At 39.6% G+C, this 21,322-nt stretch overlaps 1 protein-coding gene across 7 annotated transcripts in view; it reads left to right on the plus strand.

Annotated features, from left to right (window-relative positions):
• Nucleotides 1-21,322, plus strand: part of ABCA4 (ATP binding cassette subfamily A member 4) — an 86,827-nt gene that overhangs the window by 7,906 nt on the left and 57,599 nt on the right. For all 7 annotated transcript variants that reach the window (XM_030032592.1, XM_030032591.1, XM_030032593.1 and 4 more), the window contains 8 exons: nucleotides 896-988; nucleotides 5,336-5,429; nucleotides 5,952-6,093; nucleotides 7,858-7,997; nucleotides 11,988-12,115; nucleotides 15,728-15,925; nucleotides 20,170-20,259; nucleotides 20,644-20,884. In XM_030032592.1, the coding sequence (XP_029888452.1) occupies nucleotides 923-988; nucleotides 5,336-5,429; nucleotides 5,952-6,093; nucleotides 7,858-7,997; nucleotides 11,988-12,115; nucleotides 15,728-15,925; nucleotides 20,170-20,259; nucleotides 20,644-20,884 (1,099 nt within the window). In that variant the 5' untranslated portion in view covers nucleotides 896-922. The remainder of the gene's footprint in view (nucleotides 1-895; nucleotides 989-5,335; nucleotides 5,430-5,951; nucleotides 6,094-7,857; nucleotides 7,998-11,987; nucleotides 12,116-15,727; nucleotides 15,926-20,169; nucleotides 20,260-20,643; nucleotides 20,885-21,322) is intronic.

Below are 21,322 nucleotides of genomic sequence, written 5' to 3' on the forward strand. Positions count from 1 at the left end.
TAGGCTTCAGATCCCATCAGTGTGAAGCTAGATCTCCCAAAGGAAAACTGGTCCTCTTCTGCATGTCATGATGCATGTTTAGGATCCCAGTATTGTCTATAATATTAAGACCATTTTTCAACGTATCGTGTTAGGCAAAGTCACCAAGCTGTGGGTTAATTTTTTACCCTTTAGCTGGTATTTAGATTTATATGTCAAATTCTGTTTTTCCTTTTGAAGGTAAAAATTCATGGTGATTAAAATTAGTCATGAACCTAGAAAACAGAGCATACAATGGTCTAAATTCTGTTGTGTACCTACTAAAGTGTAGTGGGAGTTGCTGAATTTAAAACGATAAAAATATGAGATCCTGTATTTTTTAATAAAATGGCAACAAAATGGATTTGCTTTTACAAAATCCATTCCAGGCTGTGTTAATCAATATACCTTTATAGTGTCTGAATGGAAAACCTAATTCTGTCTTTATCATAATAACTAAACAGTTTTATGTAAAATCCTGTCCAGCTGTAAATCCATCTTTTCTTGGAAAAAGTAGTTTGAAAGCACAGATTTAATGTGATAAATGATGCAACAATTAACTGCTTTCATTACTTGCAAGTCCAAGTTAATAGCTGTATTCATTGTTAATTACTTTTTTCATTCGAAAGAGATGCTTTTCCTTTCTATTGCTTTTTGGTGCTGACAAATGTGTCACAGGAAACAGCCTTCAAACAAAGGAAAACTGTGATTTTTCATGTGTGATAGTGTATCAAGTGCAAAATAAAATGGTGCAGACAATGAAAGGAACCGATCTCTATGATAACGTAATCTTAAAATAAGAACAGAAAACTGTTATTTTGCTCTGAGGTCTGTTTCAGCTGTCAGCTGAGGAATGGTAATGCATCCTTTGCCACAGGTTAACCAGAAGTGTTGATACAGAAGAATGAGCTTCTTTAGGCAAGTCAGACTTCTACTCTGGAAGAACTGGATCCTCCGGAAAAGACAAAAGGTAAAGTATTAGTCTTTGGATTTCAGCTTTGGACCATGCACTCTACTGGATGAAGTGACTGGTACATTTATCAGCATGTAAAAATCACAAATTCCTCAAAGAATCAAATGTGATCTTTGTATGGGCCTGCTGTCCAGGATCTTGTCTGGTGCAGTTTGCAAAGCTGCTTTTTACAGACCGAACATAGAATACTTATACTGGGATTTTCTTTGACAAATAGTATTGTGTACCAGGAGAAGAGTTGTGGTGGCGTCCTTTAACCCCAGCCAGCAATTAAGCACCATGCAGCCACTCACTTACTCCCCCCCCATCCAGTGGGATGGGGGAGAGAATCGAGAGGGGGGAAAAAAAAAAAAAAAAAAGTAAAACTCATGACTTGAGATAAAGACAGGTTAATAGGACAGAAAGGAAGAAAATAATAATGATAATAATAAAATTACAATAACAATAATAAAAGGATTAGAATATACAAAACAAGTGATGCACAATGCAATTGCTCACCACTCGCTGACCAATGCCCAGTTAGTTCCCAAGCAGCGATCTGTGCCCCCGTCCCACCCCGGCCAACTCCCCGCAGTTTACATACTGGGCATGACATCACATGGTATGGAATATCCCTTTGGCCAGTTTGGGTCAGCTGTCCTGGCTGTGTCCCCTCCCAACTTCATGAGAAGCTGAAAAATCCTTGACTTAGTATAAACACTGCTTAGCAACAACTAAAACCATTAGTGTGTTACCATTCTTATTCTCATATTAAATCCAAAACATAACACTATACCAGCTACTAGGAAGAAAATTAACCCAAAACCAGGACATGTGGGTAGTAATATTTTTGTATTTTCACAAAAAAAGATCTGCTATTAGAAAACATCATGAGCACCATTCAGCTCAGGGAGGTTTGATTCCTAACTGTAGATTTGCTCCTCACATCCAGCTGCTCTTAGATGTGAATCCAGTTAGGGCCCTAAAGTTCACACAAATTTTATCTTTATTAATATGGCTGAATGACATAAGGTGAAAATCAGACAAGTATTTTAAATCCTTTCAAATCGTCTTAGATCTTATGATACTTTGTCTTAGAGCAAATTTATCTATTACTTTCCACCTTATTTCATCGTAGCTCTTTTTTTCTTCTTCTCTTTTTTTTTTTTTTTTTTTTAGAGACAAATTTTCTTAGGATCAAACAAAACCTCAAACTAGGGTATTGGTCATCTGATGTACTGCAACTACTACTGTCCAGCAAAAGAAGTTCCTCTGAGGTCCTATAGAGATAGACTACCTGTTTCAAAATAAAAATAATGAAAAAGTACATTACGGCATCTGTGAGGCTGTAACATTCATGCAAACAATTTTGCTATAATAACAGATTAATAGGGTCAAACTGAACCATGGGATGAGTTGAAATGCTTACCTATGCTGACGTGATTTTAGTCATTAGGAATGACTCGTGTGCTGAAATTTCCAGGATCAAAGGATTATCTGATTTTCTTCACAGACAAATAGAATGTCCCTTCTTTCACAGCTTCCCAGCAGACTGTCTCCCACAGTCTACATTACCATCAAGAGCTGATGCATATAACATTGCTAGCTCATGATTTAATACAGTATGAAAGTCACCAATCTATACTTGAGGTAAATTACACCAAATATAAGGACTCCTTTTTGAAGCTGGACTTCAGTTACCGATTGTCAAAGAGCTGTAGTACTTTGGTTCTCAAGTTCAGGGAAAAAAACAAAAAAACCCCCAAAAAACCCAACCAGAAAATCCACATCTTTCTGATCTTCAAATGTGCGTACTGAGAGAATTGGAAGCCGCTGTTTTTTAATTTTTAGCAAATGGGTCTTCATGTAATTCTTCAGTATTTTCAGTGTATGAAATACTGTTTTATTTGGGCAAATCTGCTCACATGTGTGACCCAAAGTGACTGCTTGGGTTTCAGGAATTCTCTTTTTTCTTGTTTACTTTTTCCTATAGAATTTTCAAAAATGCTATCTTGGTGTTGCCAGAGATCCCTTTCTGTGATGATCATTCCTAGCTTCTAAGCACAGTGATTTAATCCACAACAAAAAAATATTTTCTCCACTCTGAAGAGTAAAACATTTTACAACAGAGTCAGTAGAAGTAACTTCCTTTTCTAAGTATATAAACCTACACATTTATTTGTCCACACAGAGAAACTAGGTAACCAAAACAAAAATCCATAATGTCAAAAGTAGCTATAAAATGTATTTTGGGAAAATAAGTCTGGTTTTTGTTAACCATCATGCAGTACCATAAATGGAAGCATATCCAATCTTCTATTCAAATTCATCATTTATTCTAATCTAATTCACAAGAGGAAAGACTTAGTTACAGATTTAACAGTTGATTCACAGCCAATTTAAGCTTGTCATATTTATATGGTCTTATCACTGTGCTTGGTCCATTACAGGTCCGTCTGGATATTACATTTCTCTGTACATGTTGCTGGGATTTCTGGCTGTTTATCTTAGGTTTCTGCAGGCTTATGGGCTGCTCTCTGATCCTTCTAGTGAGTTCTGAGACACCTGTGTGTCCTCAGGAAAAGGATCACAGGAAAGAATCAGGAGCCTAACAGCGCTTGGTCCGTCCTTATCGCATGACACATTGTGTACCAGCTTGAAAGAAAGCTTCCCTTGTGCTTTAGCCTTCAATCCCTTCCAAACTCATTAGCTCAGACAGAAAGGAATTACTGAATTCAAGTCTGAGGATTTTGTATTTCCTGGGAATGAAGTAAGAATCGACATCTGAACAATAAACCAGATGAACTCTGCAACGAAGATGACAACCAAGGAGTCTCCCCGGTTCTTACCCATCTGAATTTATAGGTGTGTAGTGCTTGTCTCAAATGTCTTATCAAGTGGATGGCAATGGGTGTTAATCAGACCTTGTGGACCCCTGCAGAGAATGGTCTGTAACACTGTATTCTGAGCTGTGCACAACAGCTGTCAAGGAGAACTGTACAATGGCAGGTTTCCTTCTCTAATAATTGTGTCATCTGCGCTTTGCTACTGGTAAGATTTTGTCTGTCTATAAAAATATCAGAAAGAAAGCCTTAAGAGAAAAAGTGCAAGATAAGAAATGTTTGCCTGGTGTAAAGCTTTCTACCTTTTTGCTGTAAGCATAAGCTATGCTTAACTAAAGCTATTAGACAAAGTTACAGTGGAAAAAACAGGGCAGGTCCAAAAACCTGTTCTTAATTATGCTGTGGAGTATCTTTTGCCCTGCATCACTCAGTTTGAAAAAAAAAACATTCACACGTGACCCATCTTGTCTCTGGCTCTGCTGCTGTATGCATTATTGTTACATATTTGGTGCCTGGTCGGGGAGGCAGGAGCAAAGCAAAGGAGGCAGGGAGGGCTTTCCTGTGCATGTGCTACAACCCCGGTTCTGGAGACAGTTTGTCCTGGCTCTTGTAGGAGAAAAAAAGTGCCACGTGGCTGGACACAAAAATCCTATAGCTGGACCTCGGAGCCCAAAGCCTCTGTCACAGGATCAAAAAGTTGTAGTTTCAAACCTCTGCCAAAACACACAGAGACAGTAAAACAAACTGAAACACAGGAGTGGAGGAAACAGACTGAAAACCAGGCAGGATGTTGCTCTGACGTAAAGCAGTGCCCTTGATTTTCTGTCATGACTGGGAGCTGGTGACTGTTCTAAGTGTATTGAAAGATCTGGGCAATGAAGTGGCCTTTGATGGGGTCGTCTTTGTTATTGAATAAGGTGTTTGATCTTAATGTATACATTTCTACCTGTATTAGAAAATTAATAATGTTGAAACGAATGATGACAAAAAGAAACAAAAGTAAAGATCAAAGAATGCAAGCTTATGCTAAAGTCTTTTACCTCTGGGTAAGCACAGTGCACTGACAGCCTACTAATGAGCCTAGCATTGTGAAAGCATGGTTTAAAAAAAACCCCACATTTTTTCTCTTTTGCATCTAATCCTTTTTTCCTGTTTTGTTATAGAGTCATCCACTTTGTATAAAAACTATTTAGACTTATATGTGGTCTATCTGGCAGTTTAGTACTACCTGCCATCTCTTTTTATCTCACTCAGGATGCTTAAAAGTTTCATTAGAAGAGATGGAGAAGATGGAGAAGCTGCTGCATTAATGGTGATGCTTCATGGTGCTCTGATGAAATCCTTGCTATTTCCAGGTGTCCTTTCCAAATGGTGAAACAGGCAAGGGATAACCATGGGCACATGCTGCACTGGGTATTGCTGCTGTGAGAAGGAGCCTCAGCCCTCTAGTCACTTAGTAACACTATACATGGTTCATCTGCAAAATTTATTTTTAATTTATTTTTTCTTTTTTTTTTTCCAGCTTCGTTTTCTGGTGGAGCTTGTATGGCCCGTGTCATTATTTCTTGCCCTTGTCTGGCTGAGGAAAACTAATCCACTGTATCGCCAACATGAATGTAAGAACATAAGATGTTTTAATGCTCTGACTTGTGCTAGATAATGGCTAGAAGTTCTCAGACAGAGATAATGGAGCTGGTTGCCGAGTATTATTCTCCAGTGGCAAAAGAACAGACTTTGCTTCAAGTAGTTTAGTTATTTATAGCCATATGTTATAAGATTTACCAGTGAGGAGGGAAAAAAAAAAAAAAAAAAAGCTCTAGTTTTGCTGTGAGATGCTTTCGGACTTCTTACACAAGGTATCACTATTCTATGAAGTTGTAGGTTTCTGTAATTCTGTTACTGAAAAAGTTACTGCCTCACTACTTATTTAAAAAAAAAAAAGTTATGTCAATTTATTTCAGTTGAAAATAGCCATATTGCTTCTATTAGTGACTTTTTTTTTGCTTAGTAAAAGAGAAACCTGTATGATTTCCATCACATTCCTTCTGTAGTGAGCCAACCCATCATGCTATTTAGATTCACACAAGCTGCATTAGAAAAGACACCTAATCATTTATATTTCTGTTTCCATACTCAAGGTCACTTCCCAAACAAGGCAATGCCATCTGCAGGAACACTGCCATGGTTACATGGCATCTTCTGTAACATGAACAACCCCTGTTTCCGCAGCCCAACCCGTGGAGAGGGTCCAGGTGTTGTGTCCAACTACAACAATTCCATGTAAGCAGTGCACTGAGGCATATTTTAAAGAATTGTTCTGTGGTGTGAATGAAAAGTGAAAGGTGAGCATTTAAGAAAGCACCGGCGTGCAAATACTGGAAGACAAAAATTTTCAGTTCTAGCACATCAGTTTCATTCCAACGATGGCCAGCGAAGTTGAAACAGAGCTCATGATGGTGGGTTTGGTCCTTTTCAAGAAAGAGTTCAGTTGTAGTAGTCCCTAGGGAAGATGTGTTCACTTAGTAAAATCCATCCTTTCTATTGCCTACTGCTTAGTGAACGTCTCAGGACAAATTTTTTTGATATAAAAGTATGAAACCCCTAAGCTTTCTTTTCTCATCACTTGAGTTGTCCCTTCTGTATGACAGCTCTGATGAAGTAGCAGCAAAGGAAAATCTGCGCTGCCACTTCTTATGTAGCACCTGTTTTGGCTACATACTAGTAAGACTTTAACCAGCATAGTAACCTTCAGATACTAAGCTTATTAACAACATAGGATAGAACATTTCTGGACTGTTAGTGAAAAAGAGCTGTGGGAGTGCTTTATTGCATTGTTTGTTATAGCTGAGTCATGAAAGACAACATAGTGGACAAAGACCCTTAGGGTAAAAACCTGTTAGAATAGCTATAAAAAATGCTCCAAATCTCCCTTTGCAAATAGTCCACTTTGGAGCATCCAATGATTAAAATTCATGAGCTAACAATGTCAAGGCCATTAAAGCTCCAGTCATGTGAAAGTCTGTAACTTGGAGTTAACTTAGCATTTGACCTTTTGTTCCTAGTGAACAGAATTTAAAATAGTCAGCTGCACTTTTTTTGTGGGCTACAGTCAATCACACATTGAAGCTACAGGGTTCTGTTTTCTATATGTTCTGGCTTTTCTAGGTTGCTTATTACAGAGCAAACTGTCCCTTTGTGAGTCAGAGTAAATTCAGCTCATTACAGAGGAAGCAAATACATTGTGTTTTATGAAAGAATTTAGTCCTTCCTGTTTGCTGTTTCCTGTAAGCTAAAAGAAGTCAAAGAGGACTGAGATATACCATTCCTTGTATGGAAAAACATAACACCGTTAAAGAAGTGTAATGGCCTCTCCTGCTGCGAATGAGAATTTTTTTGTACTCGTTTATAAACACAGGGCCTGATTGCATCCTCACTTGAACTGCATGTTCTAACCCAGAACCAGTAGGTGAACAGCTGCCTGTGACAGTTTGTCACTCCCGTTTTCCTGCCTTTCCTAGAAGAAATGCTTTGAAGGGACCTGAACACCACCCTTACATTGGAGGGGACTGAACTGGGGAAGGGAAGAGGATTCTGTGTCTGAATGATTCCATGTCACTTACCTGGCTGAGCAGGGCTGCATGTGCCCAGAGTGCCCCATCCAAATGCTGGAGCTGAGCCTGGGCCAGAAGCAGAGCAGATTTGCACCATAGCTGTGAGGTGAATGCTCTCTGGGGAAGGTCCTGTCTCCCCAGAAAGATCAGCGTGGCTAATGAAGAAAGTGTATGAGAGGCCAACCTTCTGCAACACCAGTAGCCCTCTTAAACCTTCTGTGAACTTCCAAATCTAACTGAATCCCACACCACCTGGAACTAGTCTGTATGTCACCACAAAACTGACATTTGAGTTTCAAGACTAAGGACAAAATAGTTTATTTTTTCCTCATCCCTAACACAGAGAAAGTTGACTTCACTCTTCTGTGTGTGTGAAAGGTTCTCAAGAGTCATCAGTCTTAAATTATTGTTGGTTCACTATTTCTTCTTTCAGCCTTGCAAGGGTATATAGAGATGCTCAGGAGCTCTTACTGGAAGCCCCTGAAATCCGTGACCTTGGCAGAATCTGGGAAGAACTGATCATTATGACTCAGTTTATGGAAACAATGAGGACTAATCCTGAAAGAATTGCAGGTAATTGTTTTGTCTATATCCTTTAGACTACTGAATTTTTCCTTCTGACTGCTGACTGGTAGTTATTCTGCAGATTGACAACATTATAATTTATTTCATATGTGGCTGTTACTCTGCTTACTGTTAGAGAGGGTAAGTTAAAACTCATCCAGTGTTGTAACAAACACCTTTCATTTGAGAGAGAGAGGCAGTCAGCTCCATTCTTCCTTAAATAACAGTAGGCAAAACACAAACCCATGGATATCTCACCACCCAAAGTAAAACACATGGATAAAGAGATTTCATTAGTTATTATTACAGTAGAGGCAGGAGCAGTAAGAAAGCATCACTGGAAGATGCAGAGGAATGGAAAGCTAGGAATATGCCTGAATATATACTAGCAGCATAAACCAGAGAAGAGCTTGGAGATACTTTGCTTCAAGTGTTAGCTGAAATAGGTTTGGAACAGTGAAGAAGGAAACACTTTCTTGTTCTGATGATGTGTTTAGAGGGAGAAGGCATTGCACACGTCTTATAAACAGGATTGCAAATTATATGACTTCATTAATTTTTTACTTAACCTGCTGAACTCAAAACTCAATCCTGGGGAAAAGTAGGAAATGGACTAATAATAAATTTTTCATTGAGTATTTGGGCTTTAAGTACAAAATTTGAAAAGATACTTGTATTGTCTTTGTGTGGCAAGGTTTTGGTAGTGGGGGGGTTACAGGGGTGGCTTCTGTAAGAAGCTGCTGGAAGCTTCCCCTGTGTTCAAGAGAGTGCCAGTACCCGCCGGCTCTAAGATGGACCCGCCGCCGGCCAAGGCTGAGCCAATCAGCGATAGTGGTAACGCCTCTGTGATAACATTTTTAAGAAGGGGGGGGGGGAAAGTTGGGACAGACAGAAACAGCAGCCGGAGAGAGGAGTGAGAACATGTAAGAGAAACAACCCTGCGGACACCAAGGTCAGTGAAGAAGGAGGGGGAGGAGATGCTCCAGGCGCCGGAGCAGAGATTCCCCTGCAGCCCATAGTAAAGACCGTGGTGAAGACCATGGTGAGGCAGGCTGTCCCCCTGCAGTCCATGGAGGTCCACAGTGGAGCAGATATCCACCTGCAGCCCGTGGAGGACCCCACGCCAGAGCAGGTGGGTTCCCAAAGGAGGCTGTGACCCCGTGGGAACCCCACGCTGGAGCAGGCTCCTGGCAGGACCTGCAGATCTGTGGAGAGAGGAGCCCACGGAGCAGGTTTTCTGGCAGGACTTGTGACCCCGTGGGGGACCCATGCTGGAGCAGTGTGCTCCTGAAGGACTGCGCACCGTGGAAAGGACCCATGCTGGAGCAGTTAGTGAAGAACTGCAGCCTGTGGGAAGGACCCACATTGGAGAAGTTTGTGTGGAGGACTGTCTCCCATGGGAGGGACCCCATGCTGGAGCAGGGGAAGAGTGTGATGAGTCCTCCCCCTGAGGAGGATGAAGCGGCAGAAAATAATGTGTGATGAACTGACCGTAAACCCCATCCCCATCCCCCTGTGCCACTGGGGGGGCTTGGTAGAGAATCCGGGAGTGAAGTTGTGCCCGGGAAGAAGGGAGGGGTGGAGGGAAGGTGTTCTGAGATTTGGTTTTATTTCTTATTACCCTACTCTGGTTGATTTGTAATAAAGTGAGTTAATTTTCCCCAAGCTGAGTCTGTTTTGCCCGTGATGGTAATTGGTGAGTGATCTCTCCTGTCCTTATCTTGACCCACAAGCTCTTTGTTATATTTTCTCTCCCCTGTCCAGCTGAGGAGGGGGAGTGATAGAACGGCTTTGGTGGGCACCTGGCGTCCAGCCAGGGTGAACCCACCACAATACTCCTAAAACTAAAGGCACCAAAATGGATTGGCTTTAAGAACTGATCTGTCTCATTCTCAAATCCTTTGCCACAGGAATAATATTCTAATTAAAATCAAACAGTCACTCTCCATATACTTTTAATAAGATGTGTACAAATCATCTGATATACATGCTCCACTATCTTATCCGAGGTTTCTAACTAGAAGTAAAAAAGGGACTATCTCATTGTAAATAACAGTGAGACAATCAAAATGCCCCAGAATGCAAACAAGAACCTGAGTATAGTCTGAGTTGTGGTTTGTACACAGCTATAGAAACCAAATCCGTCTATTTAGAGGTGAGGAAAAGCATGACCTGGCATGGGTTTGCAACATATTGCTAAGGTACCACACCTCATGGTTTGCGAAGTTGCCTTTGCATCCCGTATCAACTTTACTCAGCAGTTGGAAAATAGAGTACATTCCTCCCCGCTCCTGTGAAATATAATGTTAATGCTCTTTCAGAATTGGGGTGGGGTGGGGGTGGGGTGTTAATGTGTTTTACTTAAAAAAAAAAAAAAAAAAAAAAAAAAAAAAAAAAAAAAAAAAGAAGTTAGGAATCTTCTGTTTCATGAGAGAAAGTAACAAAGTCAGTTCTGTAGCTAAAATAATAAAATGTGAATTGCCACATTTTTCCATTCAGAAAAAGGTACTGCAGAATTGACTATTTAAGTTCTCTGTGTGTGTAGCTTACTGCTATTGCCTGTAAGTAACAATCTTAACAGAATATTGTTATAGCTGCAGAGCTGATCAATGAAAAATTAAGAAATGTCAGAATTGAGCTTGTTCCTCCTCTGGATTCCTTAAACCAGATCTACCTCTTGAGTCCTCCTTCCTTTTCCCATTTGCCTCTTACACTGACGCATTTGATGAGATTTGTTCCTGTGGTGTGCTTTTTCCTCCACAATGCCTGGGTGCCAGGGACAGCATCAGTGAGAATGAGGGACAGGCCTCTGCTATTGTTTTCAGTGTTTACTGCTTGAACAAATACATAGAGGAGCAACTGAAGAAGTTCTGCTCAGCCCCTGGAGCCCTAGGGCAGAATACGATTATTGCAGATGGAATTGTGGAAGTTAGTTGTCAAACTCTGATGAGACTCTACTTAACTCACAGAATAGAGATGCTCGGCAGCAAATTTGTGCATGTTTATGTGGAGATGTCTAAAGCTACGTTCCCTGTGTCAGTATGATACCTGCTACTCCTATCAGTTTCAATTGCCTGTTCTAAAGACTGGAAGAACTAGTGCTTTTCAAGCATTCTTTGCCAAAGTCTGTTGATGCTATGTGAACTACCTTTAATAAAGGCTGTAGTATTCAATGGACATGAGCAACATTCACTTTCCAAGCTTTCACTTGGACCATACTGAGGTGGAATTCACACTGATACTGATTTGTAACAGAGACAAATTAAAAAACATTGGCACTGTTTGACTTCAAATCAGCAGTATTTTGAATATTGTTATAGATGGGATTAGGGAAATTTGGTGGCCTCTCACATGTGTTTAATTTAATAGTGGGTAGTCTCATTGGTTTGCCTGAAGATTTGTCAGTTTTTAGTTTAATAGTTGGTAATCTAGTTTAATATGACTATTAAACTACAAACAATTTATGCTTCTCTAAGGAAAATGAATTTTTTCTTGTGAAAGATTTTTCAAAGGACAATTTTTGCAATACTATAGAATAAAATTAACTAGCTAAGATTAATGGACAGCAAGTGATAAATTAGCGTAAATGTAAAAGATTGGCTAAAGTTATTTACACAAGGCCCAGAAGAAAGGACACTAACAACGGTAGCACACTTGAATCTGAACATTTAAAATAAAGCATTGCCTCAGAAAAAAGACAGACACTTTCAAATGCAGTCAGGGATGCTGTCAATACTTCCACTGCTGAAGTTCTAGTCTGAAACACCTTTGAGAGATCTGATATGCAGAGTCAGAACATTCAGCATTTTCTGATGATCATTCCCCAACAAAGGATTAAAATTATTTTGAATTTCAAAAATAGGTTTGGACCCCATTAGTCACTATTAAGTATATAAGCCAAAGTACATACTTTCTGCAGGTTTAAGCCAGGGTATGATTTGTTCTTTAACTTACGTTGTTTGGTATCTCACTGATCTCTGCACTCCTTTCTTCACCCAGGAAGAGGAATACGAATTCTAGACATTTTGAAAGATGGGGAGACACTTACTTCCTTCTTGCTGGAAGATGCTGGCCTCCCAGATATTGTTGTTTTCCAGCTTATTAATGCTCAAGTGCGCCCCGAACAGGTGGGTAGAGTATAACAGCTACCAAGCTGTTATCTCTGTGGAATGCAATCTCTTGAGTTGTATATGCAAAGTAGCCTCAGTGACGACCTTGTGCCCAGAATACCTGCTACCTTATAGGTTGGTTGTACAACTTCTCCCTTTGTTTTTTGTGAATCTAGAGGAAGAGGCGTTTATTTTGTCTTTAAAAAACATTTTGAATATGCATTAAATATAGATTATTTGGTCCGATGCTGTTGTTGCTCCCAAATAATGAGCATCAAGAAACGATACTGCCAAGCAATGCATCTGTCCCCATGATTAAAGACTTGGCTCAAAAGCATAAGACAGCTGGGCATCCTTTTGAGACAGCACTCCTGATAAACTGCAGCAGAGAACTATTTGAGGTTCTTAAATTCACACTTAAATTCTCTGCCCCAATATCACCAGAGTAATATGGTGTCTTTATGGAATTGTCCCACATGAATAGGTGGGAGTGGAGAAGGAGACCCACTTTCTTAGATTCTGATTGAATAATAGATCTGCTCAGAAAATTCAGAGTGAAAACTGCAGGTCAAATCCCTCCTGAAGCAGCTAAGCAGGGGACTGTGTTTGACCAAGTTCAGGCTGTTTCTGCCTCTGCATGTGCTGGTGGCTGGGAGCTCTGCGAGGAATGCTGTATTAATGAATGAATGTTGCTGAATCAGAACTCTGGAACAATTTCTACACTGCATTAGTGTGTGGGTGGAAGCAAGTGAATAATTGAGGCTGAAAGACTCAATTCCTCTTTTTCACTGCCGCATAAAACACAAATGCTGGAACTGTGTGTGGCCAGAAAGAGGGAGGGCATTAATGAACTTGAATGCAGTTCCTTTTGTGCACCACAGGTTCCAGCTGGTGTGACTAGTAGCCAGATTACTTATCTGCTGTATTCTTGATTAGTACCAGGGGAAGCCCTCCCCTCTCCTCACTTTGTCATGAAGCAATACCACAAGACAATACCGAAGTAAGTGTCAATTGATACATCTTATTTATTTTCACACCTCCATATCAGTTGAGATGGTGAAAATTTGCTTCCTTGCTGCTCATGACAAGAAGAATATATACAGATACCCTGCTGGGCTTCTCTTTCCCTTTTTGTCCCTAACCTCTTCTTTGCCAGACATCGCTGCGCCAGGAGAACTGTGTGCTGATGTATTAGTGTCTGTTAGCTCCCCAGTGGCATTCATTCATCTACTGTTAAAAACTCTGCCTGCAAGTGTATCAGGACTGAAGTTTTTAACACCATCACTGAAAGTATGATTGAAACCTGCTGGAACATTGAAACTTGGTCTTTTTCTGCTGTATTTTCTGTGCTGATGTAGAAAGAGACGTAGTTCTCTTCATGCTGGAAATTAAAGAAATCTGAACATCAGTTAGAGAGGAAGCTGGAGGAGACCTGGTGTTAAATACCACTTTTGCTGTCCTCCATAGGGTTTTCTTGTTAGCAGTAATCACAGGGGTACAAGATCATCTCACAAGAGCTGATTTACAGCTATGAGGAAAGAAAGTGCTGTGAATACTTCCTCCAAGAGCAACTGATGCAGACAACTAATCTCATAATTTTCAAAAGACCCCAAGAGAATTATTTTCAATAGGAATTGAACACTTGATCTCCCATGGGAGGTAAATCGCTTAATTCCTATAGACCTTCTTGATAAGCAAGTTAGTCAGGCTGGACTTACGGTTGGTTGAGGTAGAAGTTGCAGAGCCATGACTAGAACCTAGATCTGTGGTCATCTTAAGCCTCAGCCATGATAATTCATCTCTAGTACTTCATGCTGCTCTACCCTCAGTTTGCTTGCATATCACTGTACACCCTTTCCCCCGGCTCTGACGGCACAGAGCTGATCAACCTGAAAGCAACTTGTTTACAAGAGCCTGACTGTTGCCAACAGCTGGCTGCAGATCTGGGTCTGAGCTGCCTGGGAGTGCAGGAAATGACACACAGAGCTGAAAGCTAAACCTGATCAAAGAGCCAACTAACTGAAAAAAAAATTTGGACTTCATCTTGCCAGCTTTGGCCAAAGAGTGACACATTGATTAAAAAACAAAAAAGTATTGAAGTTTTCCTCGGAGGGCCTGCTTTTTTGAGTCATTCTAAGATAAGGATAAGAGACTGATGTTAAATCACAATAAGAAGTTCAGGAAAGATTGGCAACAGCCCACTCTACCGGAAAAATTGGAAGGGTAGAGGTTTTATGTTTTTCTAATCCCATCTGTTCATGAACATTCTTGAAATGCAGTTACAGTTTGTAAATAACCTCTCTTTTGTGTGTGTGTGTGTGTTTAATCTTTCTCAATTATGTTTATGTCACAGTTTCCTCTTTTCACAACTATAGGATATTTGCAGATACAAAATTTTAATAATGTTCAGAATCTCTTAGATGGCCATGTTAATTTGCTTAGATAGGAAATAAATGTGTACCTATGTCTGACGTGGAGTAGGTGTAGTGTATTTGTTTTGATCCAAATCAAATGTCTTAAAGACTGGAATGCTCAGCACATTATTTTTCTAAATAAAATGACTTTCTGTGCAGATTTTGACAATTTCTTTTTCTATGCAGCCCATTAAATTCCTTAAGCCTAGTGATATTTTGTCAGTGCATAGTTCTTGTTTGTCTGAAAATCTGTGTTGGTCTCAAACACAGTAGGAATTTATAGTCATCACAGTATTGTGAGCTTTTTTCCTTACAATTTGTACTGTGAAAGCAGACAGAGGATGGGAACATTAGCTTATGAGCAATTTCCAGTGCTACTTTTTATTATATTGCCATGTATTCTGTGCATTATAAAGCAAGTAGAACTGAGTCATAGACTACCAAGAAGAGTATTCCATTACAACAATGTAAATCCCAGGTACTGGGATTTCTTTGGAGTTATTCTGCATTTACATTGGTTTAACTATAAACTAATCTGTTCCCAGTGGTTGAATACTGAAGAAAATAATTGTTTTTTTTCTGTTCTGTGTTTATATTTGAAGTGGTAATCAGTAGATGGGTGTGGTTTAATGTAAAATGACTTTGTAAAGCCTGGCTGTATGCCTGTGCACAGTGACAATGAATAATGGCTGTGGGGAAGCATTGGGGTGGAATAGTCATAACTGAAATAAAATACTGAGGGAAATCAAGCTTGAGAATCAGTGGAACTGGCCTTTTTCTCTTAGAGCAACTAACAGCAAAAATATAACTAGCCTAAACATGAAAGGTAGAGTGATGTGGCACAATCGGTTGGTCCTGGGGAAATACTTTCAAGCAAGCCGTAGCTATCCCTCCTTAACCACAAGGATGGGTAGTATGGCATCAGGTATGCTTAGATGAGAGAGAGAAAGAGAAGATGACTTGCAAGATCTTTTGCAATGAAAGGAAGGATCACTAATGAGAAGAGGAAAAACGTGACTGAAGACACAGTAATCTAGCATAACATCAAGTGAATGTGGTTCAAGACTTAATGCTTCAGCTGACCACATTCTTCTGCCACTCATGAAAATATTAGCAGGGGCTGATATCAAGGTGTCCACTTTTGATAAATCTTTAATTGTTCCTGAGCAGTATAAAGATTCCACAACAGTAAATGAAATATTGATTTTGGTTGCAGTTTGCCTACGGTGTCCCTAGCTTGACCCTGAAGGAGATTGCTTGCAGTCAGATGCTCCTGGACCGCTTTATTATCTTCAGCAGCCGAAGAGGTCTCCCTTCTGTGCACAAGGCCATGTGTGCCTTGTCCCAGGAAAGCCTACAGAGAGTAGAAGATGCCTTGTATGCAAATGTTGATTTCTTTAAGCTATTTCAGCTGGTAAGTATTAACACAATCATCCTGCCTTCTATTGTAATTTTTTTGGCTGATATTTCATTGCCCTTCAAGAATTTTCCTTGTAATACATCACCAATGTTGCAAGTGGTCTTTGTTTATTAACCCTTGCAAATGTAAGGTTATGGATGTGTGATCGTTAACCTACCATCAGCAAGACACTAGACAGTTCTGAGTATGCTTTGGTATGAAACAGATTAAATTCAGAGTACAACAGAACTAAAAGATTCAAATGTAATTTTAAAATCAGAGGTGTGTGGAAGTATTATCTGGTCTTTCCAGTCTGTGTCGCAAAACAGTGTGTGGCAAGACCTACAGGGACATTGCTGAGGGTTCTGAAAATGCCCCATACAACCCATCCTGTCTTCACTCCATCCAGCATGACAGAATTTTATGCTGAAGTCAAAGCCATGATGCAGCTTGAGTTGGGCTAGCCATATGAGCCTTTTTAAAAAAACAAAAACCCACAAAACCAAACAAGTTGTGCTGGCTTTCATCACTTTTTCTATAGAAGCTTTTCCTTACCTGTGTTCATTTTCATTGCCCTTCTTTGTGCTGTTCCTGTTTCTGCTGTAACCTTCTTGCAATGAATTAACCACAACTGCAATCTTGGTTCAGTATGGAGATATTATGCCATTTTTATATTTATTTATTTGTTATTATTTATATTTTATTATATATTTAAAAGTAATAAGATGAATTATGTATTTTTTTTTCTCTATATATATAGAAAATGGCATAGTTGTAGGGTGGGGTTTTTTGCTTTTGTTCTCTGTTCTTTTAATAAAATTTTTCTAATACGCCATTTGTATTCTGCGCACTGAGCTGGTGCTTTCAGAGAACTATTCGTAAAGACTCCAAGGTCTCTCTCCTCATGATAGCAAACTTAGAGCCCATCACTGTGTATGTGTCTTTCATGTTTGTTTTCCCCATGATCATGACTTTGCATTTTTCAACTATGAATTTAATTTGCTGTTTTTCACCTTTTAACTTAATGTCATGAGACCATCACATTGTCAGTTTGCTGTATACAGCAGGCAGGATATATGAGCAGCTGCTGAAGTTACATAGAAATTATTGATTGGACTTTTCTGCCACAGCAGTGTAACATCATGATTAATTTAACATGGATTTTATTCAGCTTTGAGTTGCTCAGAACTGGGAACAGAGGATGCCAGAAGCTTTAATTGACACACCAGCCAAATTACTGTTTGATTACTGTGGTATTGACAGTCATTCATTGTGCCCATGTGATTTTGCCAATCCTGATAAGAGTCTGTGGTGGGCTTTTGAAAGATGCTATTTTCCATTTCTAAAAATATGCTCAGATATTTTCATATATCTGATGCTTGCTGGAAGTAGCAGAGAATTAATGCTACAGTACTTCTAAGATAGATTTTCAGCATTTAAGGACTTCATGTGAATATGCAGACTGCACTTCCCAGCTTTAAAATTAAGCTGATAACGTATCGTGATTTTGCTGCCATATCAAATAAAATGGAAAGATGAGATTTGATGAAGCAGTTGTCTGTGTTTAAAAAAAAAAAAAAAAAAAAAAAATCTCACATGGCAAATAGGAACATAAACCTGAAACCAAAATCCGGAGTTGTGAAAGACGGGGTGTTCAGATGCAGGCTTACGGTCTGGTCTGTTACTGCAAGATCTGTCTGCCAAGACTTCCCCTGATTATTGGAAGTCTGTGTGTTGGAAGGGTATCCACAGCCTGATTCCCAGTGGGTTTTAATGTGCACCCAGCTGCAGAGAAGAGGGATTATCTTTTCATGATGCCTAGCACAATGAGACCACAAGTTGGTAGAAGCTTTTCCCACACTCCCATCATTATAGATGTTAAATAATAATTTTAATATATTTCTTTTTTTTTCCAAGGCAGAAGAACCCCTTTTAAATCAAAATCCATCTCAGTTACTCCTGTTAAACTAAAAGGTAGACTGTGCATAAGCACTCCTTGCCACAGTTATTTTTACAAGGTACTTCTCCACCACTTTGAAATTAGTGTTTCTTGTTGAATTTGTGATCAACATATTCAAGTATGTATGTGCATAAACATACACTCAAATCCTTCATGTGTTCATGTATACACTCTAGGGGTTTTTGCCAGAAATTAAAGCAATTCACATTTTTGATAGCAAGGCAGAGACAGAAAAATAAGACCCTTCCTTTACTGTGTGGCTGGCTCAGCTGCAGCAAGGAAAATGAGCCTCTTTCTGGAGCACTGCTGTTCTTGAACCTGCCTGTTTAGGCTTTATTTGAAGTTCTGTAATTTTGGGTGGAGAGAAGCAGTTCTTCACTAAGCATAGACACATGTTGCTGAAAAAGCTGCTTTGATCAGTATCACTACATGAACTTGATATGTAATCAAACTGAGTGTAAATCTACACTTAGTTATATCTGCAGAATGAATTTTCATTGGATTTTTAAAAATTTTATATTAGTTTTAAAACTCCTACATTAGAAATACCTGTATATTCAAGACCCAGGTTATTTTCTGTACTCTTACACTGTCAGTCACTCTGTACTTCATGGTCTTCAGGCTACAGTTGTATACTATAACCAATGACATACCAGAATTTGGTTTTGCAGAGCTCCTTGTTTAGTAGGGCTTATTTTAGGATGGGCAGCTGACTGTGGATTCCAGAACTGGACCTTCTATTGTTGGAAAGAAACTCTTCAATGTTTGGGCTTTTCCTTTTTTTTCATGACACCATATTCACTTCCAGTGAATATGAAAATAGTTGGATAAATATTTTGGAGGAAGCTTTCATCCTCCTCTGTACTTACAGTCAATAAACATTTCCAACTGTATGCTCTGATATTTAGGTCAGATGAGATTGTAGTTTGTATATAATGTCTGTTGATCCTGTCTTATGTGTGCTTCTAGAGAACATTAATTAGCTGAGTACAAATCCAGTCATTTTAGGACGTTGCTGTTAAGACCTGATTCATACCGAATGCCTCCTGCAAGAAATAGTATTTAGGAGCAAATGTGTAATTTTGCCCGTATTTCTCTTTTCCTCTAGCTACAAGGAGGTTCTTAATTCCATATTTATCCCAGGCTTTTCTCTGGTTTGCTTCAGATTGTTTACAATACCTGTTGCTCACAGTTTCAAAAAGGCCAGGTTAAGGCAAGTGCTCCAAGAATCCTGTATAATCTTTGCAGAGACTGGTTCCCCTTAGGGGACAAAGGAAAACTGTACTTTGAAGCATTTTTTGTGTGTGTATACTTCCTGCCTGAACTGCAAGTGACAGATCAGAACATGCTAACATAAGCTTTCCATAAAAACTCCTGCCTTTGTGATTCCCTGCCAGGTACCTACACAGTGCAGCTGTCTTCTGCTTGCTTAACCACCAACTTACTGAAAGGAATGGCAGGGAATCAGCAGGGTGTATAGCTACACAGTTTTGGGGAAGTCTTTACGGGCTTATCTCATAAATATTACAGTCTAGCTACCTAAAAGTCCAGCTTTATATTTTATTGTAATACTAGAAAAATAGATGCCTGAGAAAGCCTCAAGAGTGCTAACTCCAAGCACACATGTGATTCTTTAGACAACTGACAAAGAAGGATGCAGTGATGCAAGCAAAGTGGTATGTGACAGCATGCCATGGTGTCACCTGTTTCTTAAGAAGCCAGTGATAACTAAAGTGTTAACTTTTGCTGGCAAGGCCATTTGGCCAGTCTGCTGGAGCCTGGAGAAGTAATGGTTTCTGTCAGATGTGACAGACAGTGAGGACTGGACTGTCTCCAAAATCAGGAAATCCCTCAAGTGTAAAGTACCACCACTTATTTACCTTCATGGCAAATGGGGGCTTCTGTATCACAACCTTTGCTAAATTTAGAAGTTACCATGAGTCTGTACATATTGCTGGAAGAATAGCCTCTGTGAGAAGCAGCTTCTCAGAAATCCCAGTTCCTGCATTCCTCCTCCATTTTTGCACCTTTTGGCATGGTGGGCTTAGATACACAGAACAAATCCCAAGCTATATTTTCAGTGGCCTGTGACTGTTTCAGCCTCATATTAGTATGAACACTTACACAGGCTTTTGTGTGAGTCTGCACATGGGTACTGGATTTATGGCTCCACAAGACAGGCTTACAAGGCTCACTGTTCCAAATAACTCAAAAGTATTTGAGCTAGAGATGCCATTTGGATTTTCTTCTCTCAGTAGAAACCATACAGAACTCATCTGTATTTCTGATGTATTCACAGCTTCCCACTGTGTTGGACAGAAACTCACCAGGTGCTGACCTAAAGGCCTGGGGGAAGGTGCTGTCTAATGTCTCCCAAGCAGTGCAAAAGGTAGGTGGTCTAATAATAGATGGCATCACTTTTCTGGGTAGCACGTAGTTCTCCTTTTCCTTTGTTCTTTTTATGTTCCAGTTACCTGCTTTATCAGAAAGAAAATAGACTTGTTTGGGAAGAGCTGATTCCTTAGAAATTCATTCTTCTCTCACTACAAAATAAATGTAGACATATGCATTGGCAATTATGAAGCATATTCTTTTCTTCAGAAAAGACATGAAAGAACAAGAACTGAAAACAGTGCCTGTGACCAGGACAGATGAGATAAAAAGATGAGGTTCTGACTGGATCCATACTTTACCAGTCTGGGCACAACTGAGACCTCACCAGATACTTACCTCCTTTGAGGGTTGCGGTTAACAAAGTCTTGTCTTACTGCAGCTAGCCAGGAAGCCAAGCATTCAGGACCTTTTGATGGTTCTGCAACCATTTGTACAAGATGGAAGACCGGAATCCTTAGGCCAATTGGTGAGCTCCCTGTCTGATCTTTTCTGTGGCTACCCAGAAGGAGGTGGATCCAGAGTGCTTTCCTTCAACTGGTATGAAGATAATAACTACAAAGCTTTCCTGGGGATTGACTCAACAAGAAAGAAATCCAGTTATCTTTATGATAATACAACCAGTAAGTTTTTCCACCAAACCATTACAGAGACTGTAGACAGGTGCAACTTATGTTAGAATACCACTGTTGCTTTTATCAAATAACATTTTTAAGCAGTTGATTCAGGAAATTAGAGACAGGTTAAATGATTTTACATCATACTTACTTCATAGCTGGAAGCAGAGAAGCCCAGGAATTCTGAACTGACAGAAATACACATTTGCTTTCAATATGAAGGCATAAATAAACATCATCGTCATCATAATTAAGACAGTCCCTCTGTCTTATCTTCTAATATATGCTACTGATATCAGGAAGAACTAGATGCTTCTGAAGAAGGTTCAGGAAAATACAGTGCCGCATTCTGGAATTACTTTTCTCCAAGATAGGGGTTTTTTGTTTGTTTGTTTTTTTAAAGTCACTCAACTTGATTGATGGCGTGGAGCACAGGAATTTTAA

This window comes from Aquila chrysaetos, chromosome 12, assembly GCF_900496995.4.
Source record: "Aquila chrysaetos chrysaetos chromosome 12, bAquChr1.4, whole genome shotgun sequence".
Classification (NCBI taxonomy): domain Eukaryota; kingdom Metazoa; phylum Chordata; class Aves; order Accipitriformes; family Accipitridae; genus Aquila; species Aquila chrysaetos.